Here is a 13,034-nt window from a genome sequence, read left to right on the forward strand (position 1 = left end):
AGTAATCTACATACATGCATGTTTCAGGGCCCTACCCTCTTCAGTGTAGCTTGACTGTTATTAGGACTCGAACCCTGGACCTTATGTATTTCAGCCCAGCGTCTTAATTCATTATGCTATGGTGCCATAGACGATTTACTGTTTAGTTTTTATCGTTTATATATTTACGTAGATTTTGTTGATTTTTTTTTTTTTTTTAAACGATATTAAGGTTAGCGTCTCCACCTTGGAGATTGGGTGGGTGTTTTTTTTGTTTTTTTAGAAGAACCATATGATCTTACAAATATATATATATTTGTAAGCTCATATGGTTCTTTTTTTTTCTTATCCTGAAGAAATCTGCAAAAAAGCTAAACATTTTTCTTGATTTCCGTCTGAGCCTATCCAATAAACGTGTAGATTAGTACTTTGCAACGATAATGCGAAATGACCAACTTCAAAGATTTCATTCTCTTTAGTTTCTCTTAATATAATCCCCCAAAACATCTGATTTATTTGAAATTAATACTTTTCTATAAAACACGTTTTTCTTAAGATAACCGAACCTATTTTCAGAAATGATATTTGCACGTCTGTTTTTCAGCGACTAATAATAATTTTATTGTCCCACAAAATCCACATAAACATTCAACATCATCCCAAACCAAAGTTTTTAATTTATTTGTGCATAAAAGTAGAAAATACTTCTAGTCAAATATTTTTTATAAGATCAGGATATTTTTGGAATAAATTTATTCATCTTAGCCAGAATCTAGAATTTTTCAGTCAGTCTGTTGAATTTAGACTAACTGAACCTATCCGGTGTTGCCTAGGTGTGGTGAAGTGTTTTTTACTTTTAAACTTTAACAGAAAAAGAACATACTCCTGACTAACCCAACAAGTAACAAACTCCCACCCCTTCATTGTTGAGGACCCTCTACCATGCTACAAAATTACTTCAACCAGAAAGTATCCTATGCATCTATAAAGTCACCATTTTCTCATGCATTGGGTATTGTTACCACATCTGGGATTTGAAAATACAGGGCAAAACAATAAATTTGTCACCTTTACAAAAAAAACAAAACATTATAGCTTTAAAACTTTTATTGAAAAAAATCAATTCAGGTAACTTGATTATGTAGTAGAGCTGACATCTATTCGATGTAGCCGCCTTCAGCCTCAATCACCACCTCAATATGGATCTGGAACTGGGAGCATGCCTTTCCACAAGCGCCAGCAGATGGCGGCAATCAAGCTGACTTTAGTGTTGTGGGAGGTCATGTTTGTGATGTTCTCGACGTTTGACCAAACGAAATAGTCCAGCGGGTTTAGATCGAGGTGGTGCAGTGAGAGAAGGGTACAAAGTCATATCACTCTTGAAGCCAAGCCTGGGTCTCTTTGGACTTGTGGGCTGGTGTCAAGTCCTGCTGCCACACCCAACCCAGCAGCCACCTGATTACGCCAATGGATCACCACACTCTTCAGCACATCCAGGTACACTTTGGTGTTGACTTTCAAGCCGACTTTGAAGATGTGAGCTGGAATAATGTGGCCCTCCTTTGAAACCACACCAAAGACCATAACTGTGGCCAGAAACTTCTTTGAGCTGTGTCCTCAAACATCCGGATTTGCATTTTGAGGGTGCTGGCAATGGTCCTGTTGTCATAACTTAGATCGGTAGAGAGCATGAGTTGAACAGTGATGCATCTCTGATCTCGCTCGTTGAACATTGTGTCACTTTCAGACATGATAGAAGGCTCCTATTGCTCTTGGGATTTGTACACAACTGGCTAACTAGTAGATGGTTTGCAAAAAAAAACAAAACAAAAAAAAAACAGTTTTTATCAAACGGAAAAAATGGCAAGAATTTTATTGTTCCACTCTGTAGAGTTACAAGAGATGGTGCTATCAGATTAGCCAGTCTCAAGATACTGGCTTCCTGGCTTAAATTGCACCAAACATTGATGTTATTGTATTTTCTTTTTCTTTTATAAAACTCAATCATGTTCTGCAAAGTGAAAAACAAGAACAATTTTCCTCAACAAAGCAATGAAACCAAACACTATAAATAAATATTTGAAGCCTAAAAACTTTTACCAAAATTACTTGATTCCGCATCAAATAACCTGAAAATGGTTGAAATGCCATCAAACAAAAAATCAACCTGACCAAACGTACAAGAAATTGTTCTATGGAGTGGAGGGCAATGCACCAAACAAAAATCAAAATAAAAGAAAAGCTCCCGGACAACACTGGATAGATGCAACAAGTGTGATATATTTAATTCTCACTTAGCTTGTAATACGTAGTTTGAAATAAAAGTACTCAAGCCTCGATTCTGTTCCTCTTCTGAGACACGCATGAACTCATGTTTCTCTGCATTTGCTGCGCAGCTTGTGATCGTCCATGTCATTGTGTAAAGTGGCCGTTACGTCGCAAATGGACAAATAAACCAAATAAATCACATATAGATTTCACGAACAAAGCTTCTTTCTTGGAACTGCACGCCTGTGGAACTCTCTTCTGTTTTCCTGCTTTCCAACTGATTACAATTTGGTAGTCTTCAAGTCCAATGTGAACAAGTTCTTGATGAGTCGTCCCCTTAAGTAATCCAATTTACCAAGTTTCCACTACTAAAGATTGCGATATTTTCCTATTGACTACTGTATATTATTTAACTTTTATCCTCCAGTGGCCTCTAGGCACTGATAAATGGTGACTCCTTTGTAAAAAAATATCTGTTTTTTTCTGTTTTTATCACTGTTATTTTCGGTATCATTTAAAAAAAAAAGTCTCTTGCTGTCACATGTTCATTTTATTTATATATATATATATATATATATATATATATATATATATATACTAGCATGGGTGCCCGGCGTTGCCCGGGTGTTTGGAGATGTATGCTGAGAAAAAAAAAAAGGGTCAATTTTTTAAACTTTTACCCCTATTATGTCCCCTTAAAATTTATTCTTTTGGGCTCAAATTAGTTATTAAGTTAGATTCATGTCCAAGGAACCTATATCTAAAATTTCAAGTGTTTAGACCGAAAACTGTCGGAGGAGTTTGGTAGAGTTCTCAAAGGTCAAATCGTTGAACTCTGACCCCTTAACAGCCAAATTTCTGGCCAAAACCCGATCACATAGATTTTCCCAAATCTCAGTACTCTGTATATCAAATTTCAAGTCTGTAGACTGAAAATTAACAGAGTTATTGCGAAGGAAAATGTACACAGACAGACAGACACGTTCACTTTTATAGATATATAGATAGATATATAGATAGATTAAACAAAAATATATATGTATACATAAATATATATGGAAACAATTTTGTGTTTACTATAAACTTTTTACGCAAATATTATGCAAGTATAAATCATGTAGAATATCTACATGAATATAATTACACGTAATAATTAACTAAAGATGATCATCCCATAAGAAAACCGAAAAAAACTAATAGGGAAATAATTAAAATGAATGTTTAAAAGAATATGCAAATTAGCTAGATATTTTGCAGATGAATGCAATTGCATGATCCATATATAAGAAAATTGTATTTTCTTTTTAAATAAATAGAAAAGAGGGATTTCATTATGAATATCAATACACACAAAAGAATTTCAAATTTATAGGAGTATGGATAGATAGATAGATATATTCAAAAGTGACTTTGTATCTAGATTTGAAATCCTCGACTAGCGATAATTATCATTTCCAGCACTGATGATTGCGAAAGCATGAAACAATAGTGTTTGTAGATATAAAAATAATTATATATATATATATATATATATATATATATATATATATATATATATTTATTTATATATTGCATGTTGTATCCACGTGTATTCCTTTTTAATATATTTAAATATGTATGAATAAAAAATCAATACGAAAAATATATAAATGTTTATATCTTTTCTGTATTTATTTCCTGTGTGTTGACGTGTAGGAATACAAAAATTATTTTGAAAGAAAAAACAAGAATGTTTCCTTCAAAAGCACATATTTTCGACCGATCCTTCAATCTTCCTCACTTCAAAAAACTTTTTGTATTCCTACACGTCAACACACAGGGAATAAATACAGAAAAGATATAAACATTTATATATTTTTCGTATTGATTTTTTATTCATACATATTTAAATATATATTAATAATTATAATATATATTATTAATAATGATATATATATATATACATATACATATATATATATATATATATATATATATATATATAAAGCAAATAAATGACAAAAGTCTACATTCCAAATTTCAAAATGTTGACCATTTTATCGTTTGATTCCTTAAGTATGTTTCGTAGCGCAAAATCATTCATTTAATTATTATATTAATCAATTAATTTATTCTGCCCTTAAGATTCATGGTGAATGTAAACTTAAAGGAATAAATTGTAAGATGGTCAACGTCATAAAATTTGGAAAATAAACTTTCGTCATTTATTTGTTATATGCTCTGTAATTACCTTGAGATTTATAAATTAAAGGATTGGTTTTAATAAAGGGTGAAATATAATTGTAAAAACCACACACACACACACACACACACACACACACACACACACACACACACACATATCTATAAAAGTGAACGTGTCTGTCTGTCTGTCTGTGTGTCTGTTTGTCTGTGTACATTTCCCTACGCAATAACTCTGTCAATTTTTAGTCTATAGACTCGAAATTTGAAATACCGGGTACTGAGATTTGGGAAAATCGATGTGACGGGTGTCAGCCAGAAATTTGGCTGTTAAGGGGTCAAATTTCAACGATTTGACCTTTAAGAACTCTACCAAACTCCTCCGACAATTTTGGGTCTAGACACTTGAAATTTTAGATATAGGTTCCTTGAACCTGGATCTAACTTAATAAAGTGATTTGAGCCCGAAACTATAAATTTTAAGGGGTCATAATAGGGGTCAAATTAAAAAAAAAATTTACTCTTTTTTTTTTTTGCTCAGCATATACCTCCAAACCCCCGGGCAACGCCGGGCTGAAATGCTAGTATATATATATATATATATATATATATATATATATATATATATATATATATATATATATATATATATATATATCTTCCATAAACACCTAGCTTAAAAACACACATTATTTTGCAACATCCGTCACATATATTCTGGTAACTTTCAATTGCAACCCCCCTCCCGACTTCTCTTCCTCAGAAAAAAAAGGGGGGGTGAGGATTCGCTTATCACCTTGAGGGCCTCCTCTTAAATCTGAAGATCCTTAATCAGAGAGGTGATGTAAGCGTAGATTCTTCGAGGGCCGTTTCTTTCAGAAACTCCGCAGCCGAAAAAAAAAACCCATCGCTCTAAATCACGTAAGAACCCGGTTCTCCCCCTCTAACTTTTGCACATAACCAACAGGTTTCCTGTGAAGAGTTCAGATTTCTGCACGCAGCTGTTCTACCTTGCAGCCACCCTCTACCATTATCCTGCAGGTCCCTCCCCCACTCCATCCAACCTCCCACCACATCCGCCCTAACCCTCTTCTTCCTTCTCCCCCTCCCATACCTGCATCCCTGTTCCATCTCTGCCGATGTTTGACCTATCTCTATAGTGATAAGGTTTTACCAGCTTCTAAAGAACATCTCCACCCACAAACGTTCACCCGCCCCACCCCCACCCTGAAAGTTTTCCTACCAAATAATATCAGCAGTAGCGACCATCATTTGGACTGAAACTAGTTCACCTTCTCTCCGATACCCCCACCCTGCTTTACACTGCCGCCCCACTGTTGATCCACCCACCGGTACCATCTTCTCTGTGGTGCCACAAAAAAAAAAGAAAAAAAGAAATCTGTGTAACCTCAGATAAAGAGAGAAGTTAAGCAAGTAAGCGCTCACTTCAAATACAACTATTATCTAGTCGGTGGTGTTTCTAAACTTTGTTTTCCTTTCCTCCATTTTTTATTTTATTTTTTTAAGTTTATTTCTGCTATTCCTGTGTTGGTCTTCAAAACCAACCGGTTTTCAATTTTCTTCTGACTCTGGCAGTACAAAAAAATAAATAAATAAATAAATGAAAAAATAATAAATAAAATAAAAAGGACTGAAACGCTTAAATCACCCAGATACAAAAATACAACTTTATTGACTGTTTTGAACCTTCTTTTTTTTTTTCTTTCTTTTTTTTTTTTTTTTTTTACTCAACAACTGCAACTTTCGGAACTATACAATTTTAAAAGAATTCCTTTTCTCCACTCTACATTTATAGATCCACGATTCCCTGACAACGGAAAAGTAGAATTCGTTTTCAGCCGAGATGCTGAAGGACTTGTGAAAGGTAAGTTATAAGATTATAATCTTCTATTTGTTTTTCGCGTTTTTTTTTTTTTTTTTTTTTTTTTTGCATGTTTTGCCATTGGAATAATTATTTTTGGTATCCACTTCAAGACGTCTTTGACTGTAACCTGTCTATTTATTTTTGTACATATATTTCAGGTTAAAGATATCCAAAAGTTAAACGCAGTTGTTGATAGTGCTCGATTAAAAAGAGCAAGATATTATTTTATTAAAAAGAGCAAGATATTATTTATTCAATAAAATTACCATAAGTCGCTACAATAAATTTACTGTTTCAGTCTTAAAAAGCATCTTCAGGTGACAAGATTCCATAATATGAAACTATAAAGATCTGGCTTATCAGTTCAAGGATATTGAGCTTATTAAAGCTTAGATTCAAGCATGTTTTGAATGTGTAGCCATGATATTTTTGTAGAATAATATATATATATATAACCATCAAACTCTCTTTCGTACATGTTTTGTTTAGTAAGATCAACAATGAACTTTAATCATTTTTTCCTTTTTTTTTTATTTCTTGTATTAACCGTTTTTTCCCCCAATGAAATAAAGAAAATTTCAATTTAGTGTTTTTATTATATTACTTTCATTTGTCAGAGCCCTTGCAGTGATATCATTATCCATCTTCAAGGAATAATAATAATAATAATAATAATAATAATAATAATAATAATAATGGCTCTACGAAAATTGGTTATGAAGGGTTGAAGAGGATGGAAAGACCAAGGAGAATGAAAGCAAACAGTTTGAGAAGGCATAGTGATGAGTGTTTGAATCCTGGGGAAACTTATTGCCGCCTAAATGCCAAAAAAAAAAAAAAAAAATGTCAACGTTCGTTTTCAGAAAGAAACGTATAGCAAATGGCAGTTATTACAGAAAGTGAAATGTACTAGAAATCTAGGTAGACTTTTTGTCACTCAGACTCCAGGGAACATCACCGATGATGATTTGCATGAAAAGTATCATTGATTAAATTGCAAAAATCGATCATAATAAAATGTATAATTATCATAACTTGCCCAATCCCAATATGTAGACACAATCCAGTTACTATTCCAGTAATAAATTTAAAAAAATAATATAACATACGAGGTGCCTTCAATAAGTTTCCAGACTTTTTTCGTACGGGCACTTTTATTGATAGTACAAGCATGAAACTCTAGTTCCCTTTGAAGTAATCTCCTCTGGCTGCAATGCACTTGTTGTATAGTTCTAACATCTTCTGAAAAAAACTCATGGAAGTTCTTTTGTGTGATCATGTCAATGACCTTTTTCATCTCCTCAATTGTCTCATAACGACAGCCTCTAAATTTTTCCTTGAGCTTAGGGAATAACCAAAAGTCACAGGGAGCAAGGGCTGGACTATAGGGAGGGTGAGGAACCATCTTGATGCCCATCTTCGTCAAATAGTTTGTGATTTTCTCTGAGCACCTTTGGAACAAACTTCAAGCAAATCTTCTGCATCTTCAATTCCTCACGAATAATCGTGCGTACAGTTCCCACACTGACATCAAACTGTGCACTTATTATCTCTATAGGCACACAACAGTCCTTATCCATGAAATTCTTTATTTGGCCAATCAACTCTGGTGTTCTGACTTCCTTACTCCACCCAAACCTCTCATCATCCCTCACAGACTTTCTTGAATATCTTATGTCACTCACAAACTGATGCATGATTCATGCAAGATGGCCCAAAAGCAGTCTGAAGCATTCCATACGTTTCTGTGGCATTTTTTCCAAGTTTAAAACAAAATATTATTGCATATCATTCTTCTAAAGAGACTTCACGCCCAAATTGCATTTTTGAAATTCACCAGCTGTGACAATCAGGCTTTAGTAGAGTGTATTCCAATTCCTGCTGTAGCTGTTCATTTGAATCTGAAATGATAAGATGTATAGCAATAACATACTGAATTTTCAAGAGTCTACGACAATTTTAAATGCCTGTGTAAAAAAAGTCTGGAAACTTATTGAAGGCACCTCATATATGATAAAATAAATAAAAATAATAAATAAAATAATATTTTAAACCTTAATCTTAACAACTTAACAACTGTGATATGTTAGCATATAAAATTACATCATTATTAATAGTTATCATTACAAGCGTTTAATATTATTAAAGTTGAGCACTGTCTGGGAAATAATAATAAAAAAAATCTAGTGTTATGCAATGTCCACAACTTCTGCTCGTTAGAACACTCTTTATTGCCTTATTGCTGTGCCTGTATTTTGCATTTATAGGTGTTTAATTTCCCTTAATTCTAGTGGGAATTGATGTTGGCCTGGCAGTAACGTTTTATCAAATGGAGGGAAAGGTGACTTTGTCGTTGGGTACGAACCTCTCACGTCCTACACTGATGATTGCGAAAACATCAAACACTAGTGTCTGTAGGCATAAAAATAATTATTAATATATATATATATATATATATATATATATATATATATATATATATATATATATATATTATACATTATTTGTTGGGGAGAGATTAAAAAAAAAAAAAAAAAAAAAGAGGCTGATGAATCTTTCTTGAATGTAAATGAACCGGATTTTCTTTTAAATCCAGAACGATGACCAAATAGATGAAACCCGGGTATCCCCAGCATCCCCAGTTAATATATAGTATTTATATATATTTATTTATCACTCACTGCTTATTAGCACCCGAAAACCAATCGAGCATATGAGTTAATTTTAAAAAAATAAGTAATATTAGGTTTGACGTCTGATCAAGAACTCCGATAAGTTTGTTTTTTTTCTGCAAACTTGTGATGCATACTTGTCTAAATAAACCTAAAAAAAAAAACTTGAATGATACATTTGCAAATATCTACACCTCCACGTTGTAGAGTCCAAATTCTTGACATATTTGCAATGAAAGGTTTTGCTTCTGTTGAATAGAACGAGTATCTTTTTTTAAAAAAAACATTTCCACATGATGAGTGTGTGTATTAGAAACTCTTAATTAGTGGATTAACACACACACACACACACACATATATATATATATACATCACGTATAATAATATAGATGTATACATACATACACACGTGTGTATGTATACATCTCTCTCTCTCTCTCTCTCTCTCTCTTTCTATATATATACACTTACATGCGCACACACACACTCATATATATATATACATAAATATATATATATATATATATATACTTACACACACATACATAAATATATATATATACTTATACACACACACACACATATATGCATAAACATATACACACACACACATATATGCATAAACATATATATACACACACACACATATATACATAAATATATACACACACATATACACACATAAACAATGCATTGTTATTCTGTTATTGTTGGATCTTAAATTAGATGCATCATCAAATAAGAATGAATGGAATTTTTAATTTCAATTTTATATCTTTTTGTAATCGATGGTTAAATTTAGAATATTTATGTTTGCATCATCATCATCATCATCATCATCATCATCATCATCATATTTACGGCATCTTTTAGGCGGCTTTTAGAAACTGACTCCGTGATTCATCTATCTCTAGCCAGGGCTTCATTATTCAATCACTCTCATTTTCACTGAGTAAAATAAGACCCCCCGCGCTCGCGCGTGCATAGCCCTGTTGACTTTTTAGCTTCTTATTACTTTCAAAGTTAAAAACTAAAAATCGTAATTATATCATTTAAATACCATTTTGTAAAGATGTCGGATAAAATTTATCATAATAACAACATATTTTTTTTTTAAATAAAATACAATCCTCTCACGTCCTCTCATGTTTTCTCCTAAGTTTTCCCATGTGAACTGGACCTGTTACTTCAACTGTTCTGCATCTACTAATTTAAGAACTTTCAATGTGACCATACCACTGTAGTTTCCTGTTCTATACACATCAAACTCTTTAACCCTTATCCTTGAGTGGCCTCTGGGCCTTGATAAGTGGTGATGCCGATGTAAAAAAAAAAAAAATGGCCAGGTTTAATTTTCCTATGACGTCATCAGATTTAAGCCTGTCTTTAAGACTCACATTAGACAAACACAGTTTTTATAATTTTTTTTTTTTTTTTTTACACAGGCATCACCACATTATCAAGGCCAAGATGCCACTCGAGGATAAGGGTTAAATGAGTGTTCTATGTTCTTGTTAGTATTCTGGTATTGTCTTTTAAAAACAAATCTATTTATATTTTTTTTATTATTAAATAATTAAAAACAGAATAACCTTACACAAATTTCAAGAAATTTTACATACATATATATATATATATATAAGGCACATTGTGTGTGTGTGTGTGTTCGTTTCCCATGGGCTCCAAAACGGTTAGGCTGTTTTTTTATGAAATTTCATACCAATGTACTTTATGTGCGTGGGGGTGTACTTAAGTTTTTTTTTTTTATTGAAATGCATCTGATAAGCATCACAAATCGATAATTGAAAAAATCCGATTAAAACAGTAATTTTAATCAAAGTTATTATCTTTATACAGCCTAATATCACAAGTGCATTTTAGAAGTTTCATAACCACACAAATAGAAGGGACCAGCATATTAAATCAACAGTAGGTTTTTTTTATAAGACCGGAGCATGTTTGAAATGAATGTTTCTGTTTAGAGCACAATTAAACCATTTGCATTTTAAACTTTAATTAAAGCCATTATTTACAGATAATATCATAAAATCAACAGTAGGTTTTTTTTTTGTTTTTTTTTTGTTTTTTTTTTTTGTTTTTTTACATAGGCATCACCACATTATCAAGGCCAAGAGGCCACTCAAGGATAAGGGTTAAAGAGTGTACAGTAGAAATTGGAGGTTCTCTACAGTGCAATGTAGACTACAATGTATTATGGATTAGGTTCCTGATGGGGAGGCATGTGAAGTTTCTTTTCAGTGCACCCAATTAGAGCAGACAATCAGTCGATTTGATTGAATTCTGAGCGATTTTACTAATTTCGATGACAATAAAAGTATTGGAGGTGTGGAACATTCATTGAGCCTCATTCAATCTTGAGCGACGTCGGGTCTCCCTGCTAGTCTTGACTAAATCAGTTGAAATATTGGAGTCGATGAACTTTTTAAACATGTTTTTGTGACAACATTGTTAATAAGTTTGTTGGTCCCCCGACAAAAGGAGGGTGGATATTATAAATTCACCCTTGTCTGTCCGTCTGTTCGTCTGTTCGCACTTTTCTCAAGAACTATGCCTTTGGATGAGAATAATAGTCTGCAAAATAAATAAATAATTTTTTTTTATTAGAATCCTTTGAGATGAGTAATTTGTTTATTTATTTATTTGTAGACTGTTATCCCTATCTTTATGGTTGTTTTTGTTTCATCACGTTTCGGCCAACTCATCCTCTGGCCTTCTTCAGGTGATTAACCATTATAGGATAGAAATGCTGAGTCTCGTAACTGTATCCCTAGTAATTACTGTGTTCCATAGTAATTACTGTCTTCCATAGTAATTACTGTCTTCCATAGTAATTGCTCTTCCATAGTAATTGCTGTCTTCCATAGTAATTGCTGTCTTCCATAGTAATTGTTGGCTCACCACATTTTGGCAAACAAAAGGTCAGAATTTGATTATTTAAGTGGTCGGCTCAACAAGAATTTGCTAATATTGGATTTAAAAACGACCATGTTGTACTTGGTTGGAAAGCAGCCATGCGGTATTGTATTCCACAGATAGCAAGTTCTGGAAAAGAAATTTTGTTTGTGGTAATTCCGTTAAATATGAGACACACAGAAGGTGAAAAAAATTCTGTACAGTAATTGATGCTAGATGAGTTCTTGCTGTGAATATTTTCTACAGGAAACCAATAATCGGGGCTCAAGATAGAAATGTAACTTGTAACTGTATCCCCAGTAATTACTGTCTTCCATAGTTGTTGTTGTCTCACCACGTTTTGGCCAACTGATCCTCTGGCCTGCTTTGGCTAGGATTGAAACTTCTATTGTCATGGTTAATCATCTGAAGAAGGCCAGAGGATGAGTTGGCCGAAACGTGGTAGAACAACAACTATAAAGATGAGGATAACAGTCTGCAAAATAAATAAAGGCACAAATTATGAAGCCTTATCTAAAAAAAAAATAATAATAATAATAATAATAATAATAATAATATATTACGTTAACGTTGTTGAAAGTTAATATGTAATCCTTTACATTCAAGATGTTTTATTTTTATATTCTGCAAATCGTAGCAACTCTAGAGAATTGCTGATAACGAAATAAGCACGTATTTATAACAATGAAGGTTGTTTACTAAGAATAACTTAGATTGGGCAAAAGGCCAGAAATATAAGGCACTCAGGAACAAACTTGTTTGCGATGATTTGTAATGCAGGCATTAGGTGTTCAATACTCCACACATTTATCATAAGAGTGTGAACTTTTTTTTGTCTGAGTACACTGCAGTAAAATCCTACCCCTCTTCACTATAGAGATCCTTAGACGGTAGAAAACCTTCTATTCTGATAGTTTCTTTCTTTCGAATTGTTAGACTTTGGAATTCCTTCCTGATTTCCTGTCATGCAGAAGTTTAAATGTAATGTGAACAAACATCTTGATTTTCAACTCCCTATATAATGTTTCTCCTATAAATATGGTCTCAAATAATATCCGCCCATGTCCAAATGTATACTCCTGACTAACCTCACGAGCAGCGAAATTCCACCCTTT

At 33.0% G+C, this 13,034-nt stretch overlaps 1 protein-coding gene across 50 annotated transcripts in view; it reads left to right on the top strand.

Annotated features, from left to right (window-relative positions):
* LOC145291925 (tensin-3-like) overlaps positions 1-13,034 on the top strand; it is a 1,436,242-nt gene that overhangs the window by 1,119,605 nt on the left and 303,603 nt on the right. For all 50 annotated transcript variants that reach the window (XM_080137783.1, XM_080137795.1, XM_080137791.1 and 47 more), the window contains one exon: positions 6,245-6,313. In XM_080137783.1, the coding sequence (XP_079993909.1) occupies positions 6,245-6,313 (69 nt within the window). The remainder of the gene's footprint in view (positions 1-6,244; positions 6,314-13,034) is intronic.

This window comes from Euprymna scolopes, chromosome 13, assembly GCF_053919585.1.
Source record: "Euprymna scolopes isolate OS-2025 chromosome 13, ASM5391958v1, whole genome shotgun sequence".
Classification (NCBI taxonomy): Eukaryota; Metazoa; Mollusca; class Cephalopoda; order Sepiida; family Sepiolidae; genus Euprymna; species Euprymna scolopes.